This window comes from Coturnix japonica, chromosome 34 (assembly GCF_054131305.1).
Source record: "Coturnix japonica strain WE chromosome 34, WE-NBRP24, whole genome shotgun sequence".
Lineage (NCBI taxonomy): Eukaryota > Metazoa > Chordata > Aves > Galliformes > Phasianidae > Coturnix > Coturnix japonica.
This window is the reverse complement of record NC_140696.1, coordinates 5,214,073-5,239,469: the sequence shown is the minus strand read 5'-3', so window position 1 is coordinate 5,239,469 and position 25,397 is coordinate 5,214,073. Positions and strand designations below refer to the sequence as shown.

At 51.0% G+C, this 25,397-nt stretch overlaps 1 protein-coding gene across 14 annotated transcripts in view; it reads left to right on the top strand.

The window, feature by feature from the left end:
- Positions 1 to 25,397, top strand: part of LOC107324282 (protein CEPU-1) — a 267,939-nt gene that overhangs the window by 226,722 nt on the left and 15,820 nt on the right. For all 14 annotated transcript variants that reach the window (XM_085526053.1, XM_015884183.3, XM_085526058.1 and 11 more), the window contains 2 exons: positions 3,554 to 3,786; positions 20,917 to 21,042. In XM_085526053.1, coding sequence (XP_085382179.1) covers positions 3,554 to 3,786; positions 20,917 to 21,042 — 359 coding nt within the window. The remainder of the gene's footprint in view (positions 1 to 3,553; positions 3,787 to 20,916; positions 21,043 to 25,397) is intronic.

Genomic DNA, 25,397 nt, shown 5'->3' with positions numbered 1-25,397 from the left:
CTTCTGAGTGCTGCTTTTGAGTACCTCTGCAAGAGGTTCTGTGGTGGATGCTGATCTTAAGGCACCCACGGCCTTTGGGGATGCTGTGGTTGCTGGTGGGCTGGAGGTGGGGGCCCCCCATTACTGCTGAGTTCATTGCTGGGTCGGGTCCCTTTGCTCAGGAGGTGATAGCCAAATTTTGGCTGCCCCTACAGCAAAAGCAGCACACGGGGAAGTCTATGAGAGCCGTGGGACCGTGTTGGAATGGGATTGAGCTGTTCACAGCCCAGCCTTTAATTAATCATAATAAATAACAATAAAATGTGATAATCACAGAAATAAATCTAAGATGTGAAGCTCTGCCTCAGGCAGCGAGCTGGTTTCGTTGATCATGTATGGCACAATGGTGATGCAGGAGTGGGAGGTGCTGGGGGTCGGTCCAGGGTTGGCTTCAGAGCCCAGAGCTGCCTGAAAACTGCAGTATCAGACTGGAAATGGCTGGATTAGGTTGAGAATGACTGAATTAGACAGGGAAACAAAAACCAAAAGCCATCGGGGCTGCTCGGTGGTGGATGGGTGCCACGGTGCAACATGTGTGAGGCTCCATCAGGTGGTGAGGATGTGGGCAGGGGGTTTCTGCAGGGACCCCATCCCTGTCTCTGCTCCCCGGGATGGAGCTGGTGTCCTGATCATTGCCATGAAAGCAGCAATCAGGTTGCTAATTTTACCGAGCTCTTTTCAGTTCTAATTAGCATTATTCATTTCTTGTGTGTCCTGCTGGGTTGAGACAATCTGTGCACTCCAGCCCAGCCCTCTGAAACACCAGCGAGCTGCACAGGAGGCAACAAAAAAGTGTTGTGTGCCAATTACTACACTTCAGTAATTAAAAACCTCCTTCCTCCCGCTGCCGGGCCACCTCCTCTCTGACATCCCTGTGTGCAAACTTGAGAAAGCAGAGAGGAATTTAGGCAGGCATCATTGCCTGTGCAATCTGTGCTGAAAGCATGGGGAGGTGCTGGGGGGTGTATGAAGCATGGCATGAAGGCAGGGCTCACAGCCTGCGTGCCGTGGTGGTTGTTGCCTTGATGTGTGATGGTGGGGTGCTGGGGTGGAGGTTGGTTGGGGTTCTGATGGACTGTGGGGTCATTGGACAAGCCCACTTTGGTGGATGGTGAATTGTGTTGGCGGCATTTCCATCTCCTATGGGAGAAACAAAGAGGGAGAAGGTTCATTGCTCTGCATCTTCTTGGAGAAGGCCTTGCTTTCTGAGCAGGAATGCAGCTGGGATTAAGGAGCTTGAGAGAGAAAATGAACTCATCGGTGCTTAATTATTTTGACATCTTTTTTTGGAGGCCACCTCTGTGTGCCAGCCTGCCTGGGGACTTAGAATCATAGGATGGCTTAGGTTGGAAGGAACGTTATAGATCATCCTGTTCCAATGTCTCTGCCCTCTCTCCCCATTGCAGGGCAGGGGGGTGGGGAGCATCCATTGCCCCATAGCATCTCTGGGCATCGCTCTGTGCCAGGTGCAGGGTGGGGGGAGCACGGCGGTGCCTCTGCTGCCCACCTGTGCCTGGAGCTCTGATCCCAGCCCCCGCCAAAGGCTTTCCGCTTGGCCGCCCCAGGATGGAAGGGAACAGATGGAGAGGTGGGAGAGCTGCGAGGAGGGGGCGAGACACAGGGACCCCAGTGCTTGTGCATGGAGGAATGGGCACTGAGAGCAGCGGGGAGGCTGTATCCTGCCCTGCAGCCCTGGATCCTGTCATGTTGAAGTCATTTGCTCATCCTGGCCTTACCTGCTCTGGGGAGGGGCTGGGAGCCCTCCTCATGGCAGCTAGCTCGGAAATAGAGCCTGGTACTCACAGCACTTTGTCCCCATAGCTGTGTTGCTGCTCATGGCACAGGTTGGCTCAGGAGCTTGGAGAGGAAGGAAAGAAAATAAAATAACAAGTTGAAGCTTGCCGATCCCAGGGACAGAGGAGCGTGTCTGGGTGATAAGAAGAGATTGCGACCGGGTGCTGTGAAGGGCGAAAGCACTTATTTCACTGTTGCCTCATGCGTTACCTGAGCCCCGTTGCTTCTCAAAAGCACTTAAATGCCCATATGATAGAGGGAATGCTTGGATTACACACTGTCTGGCTCCATTATTATCCAGGGATCTCCAAACTGATGCATTTTACAAAAAAAATAACTGGCGTGGAGGAGGAGAGAGGAAATAATACATATATTTTTAGTTCAGCCTGCTTATGGGTCCTCAGCAATGATCTCTGCAGATGAGACTGGCCTGAGGTTGTACCAGAGCTCCCATCACCCAGCAATGCAGCTCTAGCAGAGGGGTGGACACCCCTGTTCTCATGTAGAAGCACTGCAGGAGCCCTTTGCACTGCATTGGGATGGGCAGGCCAGAACTAAAGACCAAATCCCCACCTGTGTTTTAATCAGACCCCGTCGGTCTAAGCTGCCAGCATTGAGATCCAGAGCGCAGTATAATAAACCTGACCTTTGGGGTGAAATACCACGTCCTGTTCAACTTGTGAAACTCAATTCTAAGGTTTTACTCAAGTTGTAAAGCAAGCAGGAGCAGAGCTCTTGGTGTTCAGCCCAGGCTGAATCTATCACTTCTCTTTTTTATTTTATGAAGATAATAAAAATCTGCTTGCATTTAATTTATTATTATCGTCACATCATTATGGAGCAGCAGTGAAATAGGTTTAATTTATCAGATGTTTTTCACAGCAGAGAGGGAGGACGGTCTGACCGTTTGGGTAGCAAGCCCTCTGGGTCCAGATGTCCCCAATCACCTTGGATAGTTCCCCTCCATGGGTGCTCACACCTCCAGATGTTGGTTCTTTGGGTTGGGGTGGTTTATCTGCAGCGGTAGGGATGGCTCTGAGAGGAGGATGGAGGAGAGGAGGAGGTTTGTCCCCTGGGTGTCTGCTGGCAGAGCTGAGCGCATTGAGCTCTCACGACTGCGCGCTTCTCCGCATCTCCCTCCCACGCCTATAGAATGGGAATAATGGCATCGCCCACCTCCTGGGGAGAGTCGGGACGTGGAAACGAACTGGAGGTGGTGTGGCTCTCCTTGTTAACACTCTATGCAAGTCCATGTGAGGTACGCAAATGCTCGAGGAGGAGGAGAGCAACAGCGCCATGGGGAGGAGAAAGCTCATGGGGGTGGATCATGCCCCACCAAGGCCAACTCCAGCTGGAATGGGATCATGGGGGCACATCTTGCAGCTTCCCATGATAAGAGTTGGGCTGTTTCCATGGGGTGCTGCCTTCCTTTGCTACCCTGCACAGCTTCCAGAAGCTGCTAGGAGCCTCTGATGCCTCCAAAGTTAATTTGCATCCCAGCCAGTGCACAAATAATGGAGTAGACTGGGGAGAACATAAACAGTGGAGCTTAGGCTGAGTGGTTTTATGGAAGGACATTATCTGCCATCACTGGCATCAAGCAAAGCCCGACTAGGTTCTGTGATCTTCGGCTTGCTTTGGTGCTTTGCGCAGCAGGGAGTGAGGAATGGGGCTGGGAAAGGGTGATGGCAGCTTGCTAACAGGTCTGCTCTGCCCACAGGTGCTCTGTGGACAACCGCGTCACCCGCGTGGCCTGGCTGAACCGCAGCAGCATCCTCTATGCCGGCAATGACAAGTGGTGCTTGGACCCGAGGGTGGTGCTCCTGGCCAACACCAAAACCCAGTACAGCATCCAGATCCACGACGTGGATGTGTACGATGAGGGGCCCTACACCTGCTCTGTGCAGACAGACAATCACCCCAAAACATCGCGCGTCCACCTCATCGTGCAAGGTAAGGGGAAGGGGCTTTGAGGAGGGGGCTGGGCTCAGCGCTTCCACTTTCGCCTCTCTTTTGCCATGGGGTCTTCTCCTCCCATTGCTTCTGCTGTGAAAACAGCTCGATGCAACCATGGAAGGTGATCCAGGCTTGGAGAGTCCACATGAGGTTGGGATGTGCTTGAGTGTGGCCATGGTGGCAATGGGCTGACGGTTGGACTTGACGATCTTAGTGGTCTTTTCTAACCTGAATGATTCTACATTTGCTGTCACATTTACCCAACTTACTTGTAGCAGTCATGGGACTGTGGTACAGCCATCCTGCCTCCCAAAATAATCACCACTAAGCTCACATTGCTGGTTTATGTCGTGTTTTGATGCATTTTTTTTCCCTCCCAGTGCTGGAGGCAATGCTTAAAGTAAAATTTGTGCTGGGGGAAAAGAAAGAGCAAGCAGATTTGTGTACTGTGCGGGGGTGTGTGTATGCCTAGCAACAATATGTGTTTGTATGTTAAAACTCCTGAGAGGAGGAGGAGGGATGGCGTGGGGTGGTGGAGCATGTGGTGGCCCAACACATCCTCCTGGAGGCTGCCAACCCCAGAGGTGTGTGTGAGCCCATGGACCTACAGCAGGGAATGGATGGGTGCAGCTCTGCAGGTGTAGGGACATGCACTGGGTAAGGGGCTGCTGGCATGGAGACAGCCTATGGGGGATCGATGGAGAATTTCTGATCCCTTGCTAGCAGCTCTCTTTTTCCTCCCTCTTTTTGTGTGATTTGGCCAGGAGCCCTCTTAGCATGACACACCAACTCGAGTATTGGAATCTCATCTCGGGCTAATTTTCGAATGCTGATGGGTGTATTGATCTGGAAACAAGCTGGGTTAAAAAGGCATTGGTCTTGTACACAGACCTGGGTTGAGCTAATCCGCCGTCAATATGCCAGGCCTGAGCATAATTGACAGCCTAATGAATAGATGGGGGGGAAAAACCCAAACCCAACCTTCCCCCCCTCCTTCCCCTTCCGTTTTGTCTTTGCTCTTCGAGCAATCAAGCAAACTAAACACAGCCGGACTTTCTCCATCTCCATTAACCACGGAGAGAAAGCGGATGTGTTGCCATCCTGGGTCTTTGCCGTTTATCTTGCAATCTGTTATTACCTGCCTGCATTTCTTAAGCCAAAGTCGATCACCCGCAAGTTCCCAAGTCGCTATCAGGCACCGGGGTGATGCAATTTATATTGGCTCCCTCCTCATTCCAGTTTGCTGACCAGTTTCCCGTATCACCAGACACCCAGGCTCATCCCTTCTGTGTAGCATTAGGAAGAGATGTTTGGATACAGGAGGAAAAGGTCACATCTTAATTCCCAGCAGTGGTACAGCAGAGCACTGGAGGACACAGTGATGTGCTCAGCCCTGTAACATGCTGCACATCCTCACTGCTGCTGGTAGAAATGCTGGCTCTTGGAAGCATGACCCCTCATTTCAAGAGTTATTGCTTGGGTTTCTCAGCCATTTCTTGGGTGGAATGTGGGAACAGCAGCAATGTGCTGGGACAGGGGTATGGAAGTGAGCGCTGTGCCCAACAAAGGGAAGATTGCTGGTGTGACCCCAATTAAAGATGAGTGTGTAGGGTATGTCCGTATGGAGGGGAGCTCGGGCATCCCTCATGGGGCTTCTGGGTGGAGTGGGTCTGTGGGGGAAGGAATAAAGACAGAAGAGAGGCAGGGTAGGAAAAGGAGCTTTGTGTAGGATGCAGGTGTTGGAAATGGTCCCTTGTGGCAGCAGGGCAATTGAAAGCCATTGGGAACCCCAGGATGGCTGAGCTGCAGCAAGGGAAATGCCGTGCGTTTATTTCTAGGTTGACTCAATTGATGGCTGAGATCCCAAAATAGGTGGGCAGAAGGCACCTCCAGAGCTAATTTAGCCTGTCCCCCTGCAACGAGGCAGGGACAGCGCCGGCAAACATTTGTGAGAGCTATTCTTAAAATCTCTTAACAAAGCAGGTTCTGCCATCTCCCCAGACAATCTATTCTACTGCTCTGCTACATTTATAATTAGGAAATGTATGGCTATGGCTAATACCTAACTTAAACCTTCTTTGTTGTAAATGAAGTGGAGTTTTTCTCATCCTATCCCCAGCGGACGTGGGGAACAATTGATCAATGTCCTCTTTGTTACAACCTTTTGCTTTTGGGAAGGTTGTTATCGTGTTGCCCCTTAGCCACCTTCTATCTGAACCGACTGGAGCCCTCTTTCTCCCACCTTTCCTTGTTGGTCAGGCTTTCAGAAACTCGTCGCTCTTAAAATCCTTCCCCTGAAAGGCAAAAGGTGATGGCTGCTAATCCAAGAATAGCAGATCAGCGCATCTCCCCCTCCTGCTGCCAGCGAGCCTCAGCACTAATATGGGACAAATGAACCCAGGAAGGAGACAACAGCCCCACGGCTCTGAATGCATCAAAGTTCAGACCTGCTATTTCAGGGACCGTTTTAAGTGAGGTCAGGCTGGGTGTCGGTGATGTGAAATTGATGTGAGGCAGCAACATCGCTGCAAGAGGTGTAAAGTGCAAGAAACAAGCTCCAAGCCACCTCCTGCCTGTTTGGTGTGGAGCCGAAAATGAACCTCTGGGGCCGTGCCTGTGTTGTCTGCGGTGTCTGGGAGGCGGCCCCTGCACATCCCTTTGGTTCACCATGGATTTGTTCTCAGGAGGGGCTGCTGCTGCAGGAGCACAGCGCAGGGAAGGGTGGCTGGCTGTGTGTTCTGCAGTGTGCTCAGACTGGGGGCACACGTGGGGTGAAGATGGGGAGAAACACCCAGCAAAGCATGCAGGTGTTATTGGCACAGGGAGTGGTGGGGTCACCGTCCCCAGAGCAGCAGAGATGTGGCACTGAGGGATGTGCTCAATGGGCATCAATCTGCAGTGATTCTCTGAGTGAGCTCTGTGCATAGAGAGATGTGCAAACCCAGGGCAGAGAAGAAGGCTTCAGCTTGGCCCCATTGACCTTTGAAGAGCAACGCTCTCATCTCCTCCTTCCCAACGTGGGTTTATTTAACACACAGCTCCTTCTCCCTCTCCCCCGGGGCACTCCAGCTATTTAAGCCTCTGTTCTCCAGGTCGCTGGGCTGAAAAGAGAGAGGAGAGGGAGGAGGAGGACGGTGTCTGGAAAGCTCTTATTTGTATTGATAATAAGCCGTCTCCGACGCGCGCCTGCACAACACTCCCACTGCCTTGTAAGATGCATTATGGAAAGTTGGCCTTATCTCAGTGCTGGAAATGGACTTGGTGAAGGAGGCACGGTGCTGCCGGAGCTTAATCTCACTTAGACACGCGAATTTGCATGATAGAAAATGGTGGAATTTTAGTGCTTAGAAAGAAAGCAGAAGAAAAAATAATGAAATAAAACGGGAATGCAACTGAGGGATATTAGCACTTTACTTTGCTTTATCACTTTCTGTGGCCCTATCTGGCTCTTTCTGTTGTCACCGTAGCAAGCAATCACCCCTCCCCTTTTGTTTGGTGTAAATGAGTTTTCCCACTCCTTGGGTTGGGCTTAATCTGCAAATCCCTGCTTTCATATGGGAACTGATTACCTGCTTGCTGGAGTTGGGGGCAGTGGGCATAAGTTGCATGGGGCTGCCCTGGGGTGGGAGCTGGCACTGGGTTGGCACCTCACCCCACAGCATCATTGCTGCCCCACAGCATCACTGGTGTGTTCTGAAGAGATAAAGCAGCTGATGGGGCTCACAGCCTCACCCCGGCTTTGTTTCAAGCCCTGAACTCTGCCCAATTAATTTTCCTTTGATGCCATAAGCCCCTTTGGCTCAAGGGAGGTTGGGAATAACTTTTTGAGGGCACTGCTGCTGGCACTGAGCTGAGTGAGAAAGGGTTCACATAGCAGTGCAGGAGGATCAGACACTGCAGCTGTAGTTGATGTTGTCTGAACGCAGCTTGCAAGGAAAACAGGGTGGATGGGGATGCTTCCCTATGACAAGGGCTGAGCACTGGGTCTCGTCGCTTCTCTTGGGGCAAGAAGTGAGATTTAATCCACAGGTTGAACCCAAGTGGCCAGGTACACAACTTGGGGCTGGGCAGGCTGTCCCAGCCCTTAAGAGTCACTTGACCCCTTTGCAAATCAATTTAACATCTGCAAGGCAGAGATAATAATTGTCACCTACTTCACAGGGGGGTTGATGAGGATTAATTTGGTAATGTCGACGGAGGTCTTTGAAGATGGAATGCCTTATCTGAGAGCTGAGCGTTATTATTAATTAGCAATTATAGTGTGGGGCAGGAGGGGGAAAAACAGACTCTGGAACTTGCACCAAGTACTTGTCCCTGCTCTCAATGCAGTTTCAGGCTCTCCTGGTGCTAGAGGGACAAAGTGTGCTGGTCTGCACTGAATGTTGTGCATCCTCCTTCCTGGGGACACTGGCACAGGAAAGAAAGAGTGGGAGAGATGGGGAGGTGAATGCTATTTGGGGTAGGGCCAAAAGCGAACAAGTGCCCAGTAGAGAACGTCATTGCTCCCAAATAGAGATAATTGGCAGGAGACTGAGGTGAGGGGAAGGGAGAGGTAGTGATTCATAGGATGTGGACTGTTTTCATTGCCTGCATGCTTTACTTCCTCATGTACATCACGGCTGTGGGTAGCTTCTCTGCTTTTCTCCCCTGGTGAACTGCTAACACTGGAACCCAGCAGGTTCCTCTAAGCAGTGTGAATGCAGACCATGCACCACAGTGTACCAAGGTACATGGGCGGCATGCAGTGATCCCGTAGGGGCCATTCCCATCTCCCAACGCCCTGTAGCTCCCTTATTTCCATCCCTCCCAGCATCAGCCATGTGTGCTTTGGTTGTGGCAGGGTGAGCTCAGTGCAGCTCTTTGCTACTCCCACAGAGACACACAGGTCACCCTCAGGTCACTCCTCTTTGCAAAGCAAGAGCCTGCTCCTCTTTGAGCCTTTCTATGCACGCAAGCTCCCAGCAGCTCCATTCACCCATCCTCTGCAAAGGCTTTCACGGGGAGGTCACTTGCATCACCTGGAGCCATTCAGCAGCAGCTCTGCAAATGCTCTGCAAAATCTCTCAGGCAGAGCTGGAGGAGGACATTGGGTTTCTGCAGGTCTTGGGTCTTGCAACAAGGCGTCCTCCAGCATCCCATAGGAGGTGAGCAACTCCCCACCTCCATGCACAGGCCCCAAAGTACCATTCAGCCCAGCAAAGCCAGCGGTGGGTTAACGAGGTGGCTGCCATGTAATGTTACTGCAGTCATCTCTTTTGTTTTACTACGTTAAAATATTTGCGGCGGAGCGGTAGGACCACTGTAACGTGATAGCGCTGCCTTAATGTTATTGTTACCATGGCAATGCTAATGGCTGCTCAATAACATTATTGCAATTTAATCTTACGACAATAAAATTAAGGGGAGAACAGTGAGACCTCAACAATGTAATGTTACTGCAGTGACAGCGCCGTTATCGCGATCGCGGAGTCAACGCGCCGTAGGGGGACACGGGGAGCAGCGCGTATCGTTCCTATAGTAACACAGAGCCATCCACACAGCACAGCAGGGGATGGATGGAGGAGATGGTGCCGGTGTGGCCGTGTTGCAGCTCCTGGGGCTGTTGGCACAGGAAGGTCACCGTGCTGTGAAGTCGCTCTGTTAGCCCAACTCTGCGATCGGGTGTTGTTATCGGAGCCTTTCTTCTCCTCCCTCCGTGCCGGAGCTCTTTGGAGCAGGGCTGTTGTTTTAGCGGTAGTAACTCTGCGGGGAAGGATTTAAAGCACTGCCTCCATCTAGTTCCAGATCCTTCTGCCCGGCGTTTTATAGCATGTGGCTGTTATGAAGCGATAACGTTTTATATTTATATGTCATCTTTCATCGTGAAGGATCCCAGCACAAGCTACAAATTATGGCCGTGCCGCAGGGCCAGGCAAGCAACCCGGCACGCTGCGGTGATGGAGGGGCTCCATCCAAGGGCACCGGGGAGAGCTGAGCACCTGTAACTGTGTGAGCCATGCTGGGAAGGCTTACCCTGAGTCCCCAAACTTTGTGACATTGGATTTGCCTGAGGGGGTGGGGTGCAGCCTTGTGCATCCTGAGCCACGCTGCTTGCATCCAGCAGGGTGCAGCTCCCCTCCTCCGTGGGTGAGCCCAGTGTACCCCAGGCAGCACCCACTATTGCCTGGGTGGGCGTGGGGAAAGGACCAACAGAAAAACACTTTCTGACTTTTCAGCATGAGGAAAGCTCAGCTTGTTTCTGAGATGGAGATGGGTGGGCATAGAGAAGGAGGTGGGGGACAGGGAGGGAGGGAGAACCACTGCAGGGCATTAGGCATTGCCAGTGGTGGGCATTTCAGGGAGTGCTTTGCAGCTCAGCACTGGGCATTGGTGTTTTGTGTATGAGAGCAGTGGGATTCAGTACGACTCAAGCAAGAAGCATCCAGTTTCTTGAATGAGAACCCCAAATCTGAAAATGTGCTTTGAGGTTGGGTGCACTTGTAGAGTTCGAATGCATTTGTAGGGCATGGATGCATTTGTAAGGTTTTGGATGCACTTGTAGGAGTCGGATGCATCTTTACTCTGCAGCATGCAGCAGGACAGCATCCCAATGCCATGCACTCAGAGTGCAGTTTGCTCCCAGCTCCAGGGGAGGGAGTCAGAGCTGCTGCTCTGTCCCCGCATCCCCATCGCATCCCTCAGTGCTCGCTGTGCGCTCACTTTGTCACAGTGCCTGGCAGGCAGTGATGCCCGGTGTGCTTGCTGCTACCCCATAATTGCCACCCTCATCCCCTCTTCTGCACGTCAGGAGAGCATCCTGGCTTGGCAGGCAGGTTCCAGTGCTCCAAGCCCTGCTGCTCTCCCCCTTTTGTCAGCAGATCCTGGCCAACCCCGCTCGGTGTGTTTGGAGCCTGGACACGGTGCTGCCCGTCTGCCCACATTTCTCCATCCCGAGTGCAAATCTGGGCCTGCTCAGCAAGGCAGCTGCTTGGCTCCCCTTGTGCATCAGCATTTGGTTGCTGTCCATGGATATTTGGACTCTGACCACCGCTCTAATTCCTTGTTTGTCCTTTAATAAAAGACCTGTGAGCCCCCTGACACCGCGGTTGGAAACAGTGGGACCTCACGCCCTGCGTGCCAGCTCGCATGGCAATCTGGTGTCACATCCATCCTGCCAACCCGGCTCCTCTGGGACTCACATGTTTGAAAACAGGAGCAGCAGCTCATCTCCCATTCACTGTTTTTCTCCATCATTTGCTTTATTAAATATTGATTTTCTGTTGCATTATTAAACCTTAAGTCCTGAGCATAAATTCTGAGTTGATACTTTAATCTGGCTCTTCTTTTTGGCCTTTAGAGCTGATTTTCTGGCCAGTCCCCCCGGAGCCAGGTCCAGCAGCAGCAGCCTGTTGCAGCAGGTTTGATCAGCTTGGTTCTTCCTTCACCATTGCCATACATAGGGCAGCACCTGTGGGGTCCATGCTGCAGGGTCCAGAGAGCCATGGGTGCAATATTGCAATGAGAAAATGGCAAATGAGTTTTGGGGAAGTCATGAAGTGCATTACAGAGTGCCACCCTCACTTGTTTGGGTAGCACAGGGAGACTGCAATCCAAAAGAGGTGTTTTGTCACAGGCAGCAGTGTGGCATCCTTCCGTGTGCCCCCGTCTGTTTGCTCCCCAGCGCATTTGCTGCTTTGCTTTGCCAAAATCTCCATGCTCAGAGTGATGCTGCAGATGGCCATGTCTTGTCCTGAACACATCTCTTACACGATGCTGTCCAGAGCTGCGCTTTGCTAGCACACAAATCCCAGAGCCAGGCTCAGCCAAACCTCCAAGCAAAGCTGTGAGGACACAGTGGTGGGACAGCTGCCAGCCCATGCGGGGATGGCCACCAGTGCATCCCTGATAGCCCGGCTGGGTCACACTGCCCTCCCCATCCCTATCACGGAGCTGCACGCAGCACATTGGTGCCAATGCTGTGAGCTGCCAGCAACCAGGTGTCGGAACATGGATCCTGAGCCAAGCTGGCTCTGTGGCCAAAAGGGAGGAGGGGAAAAGGAAAAAAGAGGCTTGCACACGGCCTTTGGATACCTATCCAAACGGAGCATGCTGGGCAGTGTGAAATCCGCATCTGGCAGCCGGAGCGCTGAGCAGTGATTTAAAACCCGGCTCCCAGCGGCAGGGAAAAGGAGGCAGAGTGGGAAGCAGATGTGAACACAATGCTGGAGATAAAGGAGAGGCCAAGGGAACAGCTGCTGGAAAAGCTCGGCAAATATCCGCGAGCTTAAGGACGGGCTGGAGGGGTCACTGAGCCTATGGGAGAGTGGAGGGGGGGGAATGGGGCTTTTTTGCTCTGAAGGGGTTGAAACTTGGAAAATGAGATTGAGGACTGATGGGACACGTGCTGGGAGCTTTGTGCTCTCGTCTTGCTGGCTTTTCTTTTGCTTTTCTGTTCCGGTGATGCAGTGAGGAAGAAAGATTTGCAGAAGGAATGAGAAGGCAGAGAACCTCAAAAATAGATGGGGAAATATGGCCTTTGGGAAGTGCGTGTGGGAATGAGTGGACAGTTGGACTTGATGGTCTTGGAGGCCCCTTCTAACCTCGGTGCTTCTATGAATCTATGAAATATTGCTGGTCTGGGTTTCCTGGCCCTAATGATGGAGCTGGGTCAAAACATGGGGCAAGGTGGTGATGATGGCAGCTCCATATAGATGTCCATAGGCTCCCCTTACTCTTCTCACGGTCCATAGAGATGTCTCTCCATGCCATGCCCTCTGCAATCCCTCACTTGCTCCATCCTGAGAGCTCCAGCTTTCATCCCGCTCCTCTTTTGCAAGCACTTCTCTCCCAGAATTAATTCTTCCTTGCAGTGTTTTCCTTCTCTATCTTTTCTTCTCGGCCATGTCTGTCTGAAATAATATTTTTTGCTCCTTCAGCAGCAGGGCTATATAATTGATGGCCTCGCCAAGCTTTCCGAGCTAAACATTAAACCCTTCCTGCCTTGGCTCCAGCCGGAGTTCATTACTTTCTGAAAAGCTTTGTGTCTGTTTGTGCTCAGATTATTGTTGTTGTGGAGGGGAGGATATTGTCAGCAGAGAGAGAGGAGGAGGGGATGGATTTGGCCGGGACTGCTTTGTAATCAAATCCTGCTCTCCTGCTTTTTAGCACATTTTCCAGCATAAAAAGGCCTCTTTTAGTGCAATTGGAATAGCAGCACCCTCCTGGAGGCAGGAGCTCAAATCCTGCCCCTAAGTAACGTGCAGCATAAGGGAGCTACATGAGATGCATCTTTCTGAAGCTTTCATTCTCTCTCTCCCTCTTTTTTGTTGCTGGTGGGTTGTTGGGTTTTTTTTGGCCAGACGATGCACAAGTTTTTTTCTACCATTTTTTTCCTTCTTTTTGCCCTACCTGACTCCTCCTCCGGGCTCCCCTTCCACCTCAGTGCTTTCTCAGCCCTTAAAACACAGCAAGGCGGAGGTGATTACAAGGATTGGAGATGCAATGACACTTCCCTGCCAACAAGTAATTGATTTATTAAAGACATTACAATACATTCATGGTTGAGCGTAAGAGTTTCCTTTGAACTCGCTCTAAAATCCAAAGGGATTGTGCCTGTTTGTGAGTACCGCGGGCAGAATAAATCTGTTCTCCCCCCTCTCCTCCCCCTGCTCCGCTGCAATTTCATTTCCCTTTGACTGGCACAAGTAAATATCACAGCTCGACAACTCCCGTCCAGTGACCGGTGTGATCCAATTTAATAGCATTTAAAAATTCAAAGTGATTGTTAGCCAAATGGAAATGTAAGATTTCATACCCAGCCTGCCTTGGGGAGGAAGGGAAGAATAGGGGAGGGCGAGGGGGATGTAGACAAATGGACTAGATAAAAAATAATGGAAAGTAACTTAATTAAAGAGGCTCGAGCCAAGTTAAAAACAGTGATGATTCTGAATCTGAGAAGCGCAGGTTTTAGAAGTGAAAAGGGGGAGAGGAAAGAAAGGAAACTCCAGAGAAGGAGCTTCCAAAGGGATTAAATGGAGGGGAAGGAGGAGTAGGAAGGAAGGGGTAAAAATATTCTTTCCTTCCATGGAAAGTAATGAGCGCAGGGGGAATACGCAGCACCATCGGTGAGGCTGGGCATTAGCAAGACAAATAGGGAAATTAAAGGATGCTCTGGGGGAAGATAAGTCCCTGTGGCTTTTAGGGCTTTCTCAGAGGCGCGAGGGTGGCCAGGCTGAAGGCTCGAGGGTTTCATTGAGGAGAAATGGGAAATGAAGGCACATTCCTCATGGAAAACGAGAGCAGCCCCCGCGCACGCAGAGCTCGCTGCTGGCCCTGCCTGCCGGTGCCTTTGCTTTTAGCTCTGTCCAACTTTGCATATGTGGGTAGAAATCTCTTGATGAAATTTTAATTGCACCTCTGCGTGTGGATGTCTTGCTGTGCTCAGCACAGCCTGGCGGGATAGCAGGTGCTGCTTGAGCATCAATCCTACTGGACACTTTGGGGCCATTTGCTCTTTGGGTCTTATTTCCCAATCTGTGATAATAGTAATCCCATAACATGGGGGTGTTGTAACAGTGGGGTTAATGCCCAAGAAATGTACGTGGTGATGTGCACAGATACTGAGCACTTGCAGCACCATGTTGTGCTCCATGCACATCAAGGCGAATTGAGGCCCTGGAGGGCTAAATGTTAGGACTTCTCTTTCAAGTAGATGTTAAGGGGTGAAGAGGTGTGAGCTGCACGATGTGGGTCATCACACAACAACTAGGTCATGCAAGACCAGAGATGCTCCATGGGGTGAGCATGGGGACTTCCACAGCCCCCGTGGAGGGAACACATGCTCCAGGTTGTGCAAAGAAGCACTGAAAGATGGAATGGGGTGGCTGTAGGATGGCAGCTGTGCCCCAGCATGGATGATGGATGCGCTGGCAGGTCGCATGCTGAGCAATGTGATCCCAGGAGACCGGAGGAGCAGCAGCATCTGGAGGCATAAATCACCTCACCCACGGCTCTTGTGAGGCTGCCGGGCACTGCTGACCTCCTGCTTCATGAGCAGGCGAGCAAAGGGGTTGGTCAGCAGTAGCAGTGCTGGCCTCGAGACCTCCTAATCAGAAGATAATGGGGCCGCGCTCCCTGCCCAGTCCATTTATTTTTCACCAGACTTGAACGCGAGCAGAAAGAAAGGGATTGAGGAGGATTGAGGAGGCTCCTGAAATTGATGGAGCTCGAGGTGGAAGCACAGGAAGAACAATTATTTGGGGATGCCAAGGCACGGGGAGGAAAAATAACAGCGAGCAGAGCCGCTGCTGGCAGCGGGGAGGAACTGCTGGAGGCTTTGTAGGCAAATGGGGGATTTGAGGACACGGCAGTCGTGCGTATCTCCAGCGCTTTGCAAGGTTTATGGCTGATGCGTGGATTGGGATTGCTTCCATCTGACCCCACAGTACACACTGTATTTTTGTGTCTGGTTGGCACAGCCCCTGGAACGGTGAAAGATATCTCAGAGAGAGCAGGAGGGACAAAAGTAGATGAAAGAGGCCAAAGGGACACAAACAGAGGAGAAGATATAGACAGACCGCAGCAGCAGTTCAGCCCAAAGTTGGGGCTTTCTCTCCATTCCACATTAAAGCTGTGGATCGCAGTGAGTTTGGAGGTGGGAGCATCAGGCGACCATTGCAGCCATCCCTGGGCTCCTGCAATGAGATCAGCGTCGGTGTGGAAAGAGGAATCAGAAACACTTATTTTGTGCTTGAGTCGGGGGAGAGGCAGCGCGGAGGAGAGCGCGAAGATAAGAGCAAATATGCAAGAGCATGGTGTGTTTTTAATGGAAGAGAGATTTATTTCTCTCTGTGTCTTTTTAAGCCTCTAGATAGATCATAAAAAAAAAACACCAATCCAACAACAACAAAAAAAAAAAGAAAAAACAACCCACACACAACCTGTCTGCTTGAAATAGCCGAAATGTAATTTAAAGAGCATCACTTTAACTAATACTTCACTTCAGAGACACCTGCCCTATATTCATTGGAGATGCGGGCTGCATTAGAGCATCTGATTTATCTTTGGGAAGGATGTTGGAGCTCTTTGTTCCCGTGCGTTCCTCTCTGCAAGGGAAGTGGTGTGGGCTGGCTCAGCAGGCTCAATGCACAGAGTGCCCAGCCTGGAGTGGGGAGCTCTGGGGGCTGCACGGGGGGCTGTTGTGGGACCTGCATGCAGGGCTGGTTATGGGGAGAGGGGCTAAGGTTTTGCGAGGTGATCATTAAGGTCCCTTCCAACCTAAGCTGCGTTATGATCATAGCAGGATGGTACATGCATCTCAAATACCAAAGGATGATTTTCTCTCTGGGCGCCACATGGATCCAGCATCCTTCAGCATCCATCACAAGGCAGGATCTGCTCCCAGGCTCTTGGCCCTGCTGGGGAATGGCCATCGAGGACGAGCAGGGGAGAAACAGAGAGGAGAGTTATTGTCAAATCCCTCGCTCTCCCTCTCTGATCTGAAGTTCACTTGTAATATTTTTCTCGACTCCAGTTGCTAATGCGTTTTGTTCTCCAGAGTGCGGCGTGGCCCGACTTCCCGCACAGCCTTTAATTAGTTTCTGGATGATGACATCTCCGCTGAGAATCGTCTCGTCGTGTCCCTCCGATCTCGGGGGGAGATAAAGGAATCTAATAAAGACGTTCAGCATTTGGAGGTGATGGGTTTGACAAGCTTTGTATTAGCGAGGCGTCGTGTTCCAACTTTGCCGGGCGCACTCGTCCCCATGCAGTGACATCTCCCAGGGGTCCAACAGAGCCTCCGGCAGCGCCCGGGGGACCCCGCAGACCCCACATGTCCCCACGTCACTGTCAGTTTGATGGCCGTGGAGGTGGCTGTGTGCAGTGCTGTGATGAGAGGTGTCAGCGATGCTGGGAAGATGACGCCGTGTGTCTCAAAGCTCCGAGATCCTTCAATTTTCTGCTTTTCATGAGGCGTTGCTTGTCTGGCAGGGGGAATCCCAGGTGACTTGGGGGCAAAAAGCAGAAGCTGAAAACTAGATCCTAGCTCTGTGCAGCGTGCGTGGAGCCGAAAATGAGATCTGTCTAGACAGGGAGCTGATCTGTCGAGCAGTCTTTCTTCAGCTGCATCTCTTCATGGCTGACAATATAAAAACTCCTTTCTTACAGCTTTCATTTTTCTTTTTCTGTTTTCATTTGCCCGAGAAGCACAAAGCGGGTTTGTAAAGGAGATCTACAGCATTAGGATCATTTTAGGGAAGGAAACATCCACTGCAGTCCAGCAGTTCGGGGGATGCCCCATCCCTGCAGACACCCATGATCAGGGGATGGGGCTCCGAGCTGTGGGTGTCCCAGTTCAATGCACAGAGTGGGACTGATTGGCCTCTGAGGTCCATTCCAGCTGAAACCATATGATTTTGACCTCCTTTGGGCACCATAGTATGAAAGCAGACCCGGATCCTTCCAGAGCCTCAAAAACAGGCGACCCAGCATTAAGGCTGCTTAATGCTAATGGCAGACAACCCATACCCACCTCAAAGTCAGAAAGAAGTCCTCATGCTTGAGCTCTGACTCTGCTTTTGTGCCGTGTTTATTCTGGCACATCCCTTGTTGACGACGGCAGGAGCAGCGCAGATTTATGCTGTCGTAAGTGGAATCAGATTGGGCTCCCTTTTGGCACTTAGCTATAAAGTTTGTCTGCAGAAGCCCTGCAGCTTATGCGGTGAATTATATCTGCGTTCACAAATACTTTACTAATGAATGATTGGGAACGTCTTTCTCCCCACTCCCCCTCTGAGTTATTTCGATGCCTTGCCATATAACCTGCTGCAGAGACGGGTGTAAAAAATTTGGTGTCCTCCAAGCTCAGAGAGCTCTGCTGCAATAGGAGCTGTTATCTTCTCAGGGAATCATTTAGTTACATCTCAGTGCTGTATGACACATCTCATTACGCCTTGCTTTAAAACGAGCAATTGCCATTAGTTATTTATTAATTGCTTATTAAGGTCATTATGTATGTCCTCTTCGTTTCCCGGCTCCTCTCCCGATGCCAGGTTTGGGGGTTGGGCTTGGGGATCTGAAAGGTCTTTTCCAACCCTTATGATTGTAGCTTGGTGTTGGGGTCCCTGCACCCCATCCCAGCCAGCCCTGTTGTTTGCAGTTATTGGTGCAGCAGTGTGGGCTCGATGTGATGCATGGCATTGCAGTGAGCAGGGCTGGGGCTCCCAGCAGCATGGCCCTGCTATCAGTGTGCTGTAAAACACGGAGAAGTCTGTGGGTAACAGCAGAAAGAGCCTGTTATTAAAGGCATGAGCTCTGGCAGCCTGATGCTCAGGAAGCTGCCAGTGCACATCACAGATCGCCTGCAGAACGCAAGTCTGAGTCTCCCTCTTTTTCTTGCTTCAAGATGCTTTTATAGATGTTCTTTGCTGTTGCCTTTGATCTGGAGCAGATGTTGCTTGTGCTGGAGGATGGAGGTTTGCATGTTTTATGAGGGGGAAGCAAGCCTTACCAGCAGAGCCTGTCTGCTGGCGTGGGCACTGCTGGGGCTCTGCTGTGCTCAAGTGATGCTGGGCTCTGTGGGACTCCCTGAGTGCACCCAGGCTGCAATACCCCTTGCACAGATAGCAGGCAGAGATACTGCAGCCCCATCTTCTGTCTTAGTCAGGATTTAAGAGGCTGAGCCAAAAAATGCAGTTCCTCATTGCAGACACCCTTGTAGGCTCATGCTGGTCTCCTTCCCCTGTATCTGGTGGTGAGCTAGCTCCAGACCCTGGGCTATGTGTGTCAATAGGGATAAGCTGGATGTGGTGTAGGGGCTCAGCATCTGTGCACAGCATTGCATTTGGCTGCTGTGGGGTGCATGCAGGGGCGTTTGCACCTGTGTTGGCTCTGGGATGGATGCTGGGAGGTTCAGCCTGTGCCAGGGGCAGGAGAGCGTGTGCACACACAGCACAAGTTGGGGAGTACATCTGTGTAGGCAAGTGCATATGCTTGGAGCTGCACAGGCATCTATCACCTGACTGAACACCCTGAGTGTGTAACGTGCCATATGGCTTGGTTAAATATTTAAGCACGCTGCTTTCTGTCCCTGGGATTCCGTGCATGCAAGTCCAACCGAGCTCTGGGTTTGCAGTTTGGTGCTGCGCTGAGACCTTTCCCATCAATGTGGCAAGAAGCAAAAAAGGGGGGAAAAAAAGCAAAATTCAGATCGATGAAACATCAGCCGGTCTCTGGGGAAATCTGCACTGTGTCACTGGAGCAGCTTGGCCAACACTGCCATGTTTAATCACTTCTGAGCAGGAGAGATGCTGAACACAAAAGGACTGCCCGCAAGGAGAGGCTCCCGCCTGGGAAGCTGGCATTTATTTAGCTTTATTTATTTATTCATTCCCATTGGGGCACAGCTCCATCTGCGTCCCGAGCTCAGCAGAAGGAATTTCTCCTCTGCCCCAGTGTTACAGCAGGGCCAACTGATGGGTAAAGCCCTGAATGCAAAGGGAATGGCAGCACCGGCGGCCGTTAAATAATGTTAAATATATACTTGCGATCACTTATTTATTGAAGTTTCCCTCTCTAGTGTAGTAAAAGCCTTACGACGTACCTGCTAAGTCTCAAGAAAGGCATTTTACATAGTGCGCGTGGTTAATTATTCAAACGTTTAATTAGCATACAATAACTGTCGCGTTAAATCCTACCGCTTTTAATTTAAGTGGTTCCTAAAGACTTTGCTGATGCCGTCGCTCTCCTGTTCCCCATCCCTCACCTCATCCCGGGTAGGCTGCAATGCATTGCTGGAGACCAACCAACAGTGGAGGAGGAAGAGATGCCCTTCAGGATGTGTTTGCAGGAGACGTGGAAACCCGAGTTGGATTTGTTTTTGATTACGTTTTAGAATCTGGTCATTTAATTTGATTGCAGATTTCTATCCATCAACCGTGTGGATGCAAATCCCCGTGCACGGCACCAGAATCACAATGCAAAGGCTGAATTTACTGTTTGCCAGCCTCAGTGAGCTCGGCAAAACAAGCCAAATATGAGTGATGCGAATCCGTTAATTAAAAACATCGCCAAGGCTCCTCCTCGGCGCGGTGTGCATTGCATGGGAGATGGCAGATAACATCTTCTGACAGCTGGAGTCAGCAGGGCTCCTTAGGATCCTACAGTCATTAGGGTTGGAAAAGACCTCTGAGATCATCCAGTCTGACCACCCACCTCTCACCAATACTGCCCACTGCCCACATCCCTCAGTGCCACATCTCCATGGTTGGGGAAGCACACATTGGTTTCTTGCTTTCTCCCCACTTGCAGCACTTTGTCATTAATTGAATCTCCACGGACTACACGGCTGTTGGCAGAGCATCTCCCAGCCAGCCATCCCAGGAGATGTGTGCCCTCATGCTTTGCTTAATGACACTGATGAATTTTAATATTTCCTTTGGTGTTGCCTTCACAGCCACTGTCCTGACCAGAGCCCCCTTTCTGGGACCTCCTGATCCAGTGCATGATTAGCAGATTAGCCATCATACCTAGAGCGGCAAAGAAATGAACTCCCAGAAGCCCTTCAAAACAGGGAATAATTCATTACCCACCTTGATTTCCACTTAAAATGTACTTTAACTACACTTCCAACTACAAACCCTAAATCACCCTCATGTTCACAAAAAATCCATCATTTCTTATTTTATTGCACGGCACTGGCATGACATAATCCCTTCCAGAGCGTCTTGGAGTGCTTTACGGATCAATAAATTACTTACCTGCACAGCAGAGGCAATGTGTGCAAGGCCATTGCAGTCATTGCAGTGTGTGTGCAGCAGCTGGGATGGGGACAAAGAGGGACAGGATCCTTGGGAGCAGCAGCTGGGTGTGGAATACCCCATTCGCTCCTTGTCTGTTCCCCATTGTCAGCCCCTTTCTTTTTTATGTCCCCTCTTTGGGTCTGCATCCATGCCATGTGCACACACAGGGGTTGATGTTGTACCAGGGTGGCAGATTTAAGGCACAGAACTGTAGAATCTTGATTTGGATGGCACCATAAGGATCACTGAGTCCAACTCCTGGCTCCACACAGCAGCACCCCAAAATTAGACCACGTCACTCAAGGTGCTGTCTGCTTACATTGGTGTTTCCCTCTTTGTTTCACTGCAGTGTCGCCGAAAATTACCGAGATCTCTTCTGACATCTCCATCAATGAAGGTGGCAACGTCAGCCTCACCTGCATAGCCACGGGCAGGCCAGACCCCACAATCACCTGGAGACACATCTCGCCCAAAGGTAAGAGTGCTAGAGTTGCATAGAGAAGTTGGTGTGCACTGAAAGGATGTGATTGGAAGCAGGAGTGGGGGGGTTTTGTTAGGGAAATATCCAGCCCGGTGGCTTGGGAGAGGAATAATGGGGCTTTTTTCTTATGTGGAGGATTAATGATGGTTACCAGGTTGGGGTTGCGCTGTGTTGGGAGTGCTGGGGCTGCTGCAGCTTGTGGCTGCATGTGGCACAGGGCTGCGTGCTGAGAGTCCCCTGGGGAACCTCACACGTTGCATCAGAGGGGCTGGAAATGGTGCAAAGCAACAAGAAAACACGCGGAGCATTAATTGGTAGCCTTGTTAATTGGAAAGCAAACCCTGAGCAGAACTGTGTGGGTGGGATTGCTGGGAAGTGAATTCCCGCGCACACCCGTTCGATGCTGTATTACTGTGAAATCCTTTCCCCACTGTTTTTGTGCAGTTGGTTTTTGCCCTTTGTCTGCTCTGTACGAGCTGCTGGGCCAGATCCATCCCTCTCCATGGCCTCAGCAGAGAGCAAGCAGAGTCGGTGCCATCTCAGCCTGCTCCCTTGACAGGAGCCTCTGAATGATCCATTTCTCCATCCCACATCCCTCCTGCCCCCAGGACCCTCCTTTCTCACTATCTGCCCCTTGCTGCCTTCCTCCCTTGCACCCATCCATCCTCTCCTAACCAGGCTCCCGGCTCGTGGGTGCCTCTCACTTTCACAGGGGCTATTTTCACTGTTTGCTGCCATCCTTCAGGTTTCTTTCCCCAGGGAATCTTTACCTGCGCTTGAACCAGATGTTTCCATTTTACTTAGGACTTAGCTGCTATGGAAACTGAGGATGCATCACGAGAGGAAGAGTGAGCTAATCAGAAATTACCTGTGGTGCTGTGTAATTTGCAGCAGCAGCTCTTACCCGATTTTGGCCATGATTAGGCATTCTGCCTTCAAAGCTCAAAGAGAGCAAATGATTGCAAAGATCTATCTGGCTCTGCCTGACTGACAGAGGATGGTGCTGAGCACAGGGATGGCCCAGGACGGCTCTGATGGCTGCATGCAGCTCCTGTTCCTCTCCCTGCCTCTGGGGATGCTCTGTTTCCCCATTTCCAATTCAGCATGCATACGGGAAACAAGGATTCAGTACAGGGACTGAAGTGAGAGCCAGAGCAGGTGTGCTGAGGTGCTGTAGAAGGTGCCAAGGTGATGATGAGCTCCTTGGGAGGAGATGCTGTGGTTTGGAGATCCAGGACCCGAATAATACTGTTGCCATGCCAGTGCTGGAGGAGCTGCTTCCCATACTTGGACTGAGTGCTCATCTGCACGGCAGCACTTCATGGGCTTTATTATTTTCTCGGCAGCTCTCAGTCTTCTCTGTGGTTCTTGGTGGGAAATGGAGCAAATCAGAGTGTTTGCTCACTGGAAGGAACATGTAGTCTGGTTTCCCAAAGGACTGGCACCAAAGCAGCTCAAATCCCCAGTGATGCATCCCACCGCAGTCTCTTCCCAGCCACCTGTCTCCTGTCAGTGCACAGGTTGAAATGGAATAAGGAGGAGGTGGGTGCAGACACACGTTCCTCCATCTCAGGGCTCCGCTGAGAAGCCACAGCTGTGACAAGGGGTTTTGGGGGCTGCGCCTGGCAGAAAACCCATTTGGGAAGCCAAGCTCCAGCACTCAGCAGGCCCAGCTCCATCCCCATTGGGATGTCAGTCAAGAGAGGTGTTCCCAGCAAGGGTGAAACATCTCAAAGTTCTGAAGGCTTCAGCTGTATTATGGTGCTGGCACCACGGTGCTGATGCCAACTGCAAATGATGGTGAGACCTTCTGGTTAACGGTGTGTTTTGGTCACGCAGGTGTTTCTATAGTTACTTGGGCTCTTTATTTATTTTTTTGGGTGGCTCTGATGTTGTTATGGTGATTGCCATGTTGTCAGTCTGGTTTTCATCTCTTGGTGAACAAATGCATCCCTGAGGCAGGCACGAGACTTGTCTTGGATCCTTTTAAGCTCAGGGAAAGTGCTGATGAACTGCAGTGAGTGGCACCAAGGGCTCACTGCTATCCCGAGCCAAGGGCTGCATCCAACTCGTCATCCTTAACAACCCTTGATAGACTTTTCTGCCACGGTTTTGTCTAATTGCTGTTTGATTATTGCTGTAGTATGATGGATTCTGGTGTAAGGCTTAAGACAGAGGCTGCCAGGGTAGGAAAACATTATGGGTTGGCTTGATGGTGTGTTTACTTATAAGAGGGCTGATCAAGAGGTCTTTATAGCGGGAATCCCTCATTAATCTTAGGATTAGGCTCGGCAATGAAAGCAGGAGCCCAGCCCTGCCCCATATGCACAGTGCTGCATTGCTGCTGGGCCAGGCAGCGCCTGGAGGGGGATGCGGTGCTTGCATGGCCCCATCCTGCCATGACCCAGCTGTCCTCGATGAGCAGCTCTGTTAACCTCTGTTTCCTCCCTGGCAGAGGTGAGACAGCAGTCCGTCGCCTGGCAGGGCTGAGGGGAAGCTAAATGCATTCAGGACGTGAGGTGCTTGGGCGTGGGAGTAATCACAGCTTGTATATGCACTTAAGATAGATGAGACACGGTGGCCTGATGTGGCAGAGGTCTCTTGAGATCGTCTGTCTATACATCAGCAGCAAAGCAGCGGAGGGACTCTGGGAGAAGTGTGGTATATTTGGATATATTGATTCTCTCTGGCTCTTGGCAGGGCTTAAAACAAGAGGAAAAGATGCTGAAAAAACATTCAGCTTGAGGAGTTGCATGTCCCCAGGAAGGGGACGCATCCGCTGCCTTCAGCTGTTTGTGCACTGAGTGCATTGCTTGCTGCCCCGTATCTTTCCAGATCCTTTCTGGACTGCAGGCAGGAGATGCCTCTGAGCCTGGAGAAATCCTTGTCCCCAGGGAAACCTCCTTGTAACCGTGCCTCAAGTCACCACTTTTACTTCATAACGGAGGGTTGTGCTCTCTGCCGGTCATTTTGACAAGGAAATGGCTCCCACAGAGAGCAGCTGGTTTGTGCAAGGCCACTGCTGTGTTCCTCCTGGATCTTATGTTTTTACACTGTTTCTTGGCTCTTACTGAATGTTCTGAAGGTTTTGGAGAAGGCCAGTGCACCTGTCTTGCCTTTCTTGTCTGTATTGAGATGACATTTAGTTGCGTGAATCTTCTCGAGCTGAGCAAGTGCCAGAGCCAAGTACAGCCTTGGGTGAAGGAGGGGTATGAGCCCCTTTTTGTGAAGGACTTTTGAAATAGTTGTGTGGGCCATCAACAGCAGTATCTGAAGGAAGAGAATTGAGCATCCTGTGGCTGGAGCAGTGAACTAACCCAGAGCTGCATCATTGGGTTGGGTTGGGTTGAGTTAGGTTTGGTTGGGCTGAGGTTGATTAAGTTGGGTTGAGTTAGGTTGGGTTGAGTTGGGTGAGGTTGGGTTGAATCTGACTGGGTTGGCTTAAGTTTAGTTGGGCTCGGTTGGTTGAGATTGGGTTGACCTGGACTGGGTTGGCTGCTCTGTCAAACATGACATCCCATCTCACCTAGTTTCCCCTGGTCTCAGTGGCCCTTCTGCAACACTGGCCGATGCCCAGGCTTCTTGCAGAGGCTCAGCCAACAACCCCCATCCTCCTTGCAGGAGGCACTGCAGGCCTGGGCTCCAGCTAAATTAACTGAAGCATTTCAACGGGCTCCAATCCTGTCGGCAGCTCAACCGTCCCCTTGTTTACTGTTGAAATAATTACTGCTTTGCCATAATATTAGCTCTGAGCCGTGACTCCATTACCATTATCGCCGGAATATTACCCATTTATTATCTCCCAGCAACCCTGGAAGATGAACACTAGGCTTCAGAGACCAATTGTTTTACAACAGACAGGATCTTGGTGTGCATTGTTTAATGAGGTAAACTACATTATAGCCGGCATTAATTTGGCTGCAGTGCACTCCACTAAATCATTGTTAACCTGTAAATCTGCCACCCATTTTGATGTGTGTTTAATCAGTGCACTCCGGACAGATCCATTGGGAAAAGGGTCACTGGTGGCTTATTTCCATTGGTACCAATGTGGCACAGGCAGCAGTTTTTGGCCAAGGTGGAGGCAGTGCTGGCTTGCAAAGTTCTTGTGCACATGTTACAAGCAGCAATGGGATCCTGCTAGGAGCAGGCGGAAGATTTAGCCCCCAAGAGCCCATAGCTTGCTATGGGAGCAAGATGGGGTAGGAGTAACTTAATCCTGGGTAGCACATCGTGCACGTTGGGTGCTGAGCTGTGTATGGCTCTTTGCAACGTTTCCCCTCCACTGCTATGCCCTTGTTCTTCCTGCTGTTTCAAAGCAACAGGAGATTATGTACCTATGCGTGTAG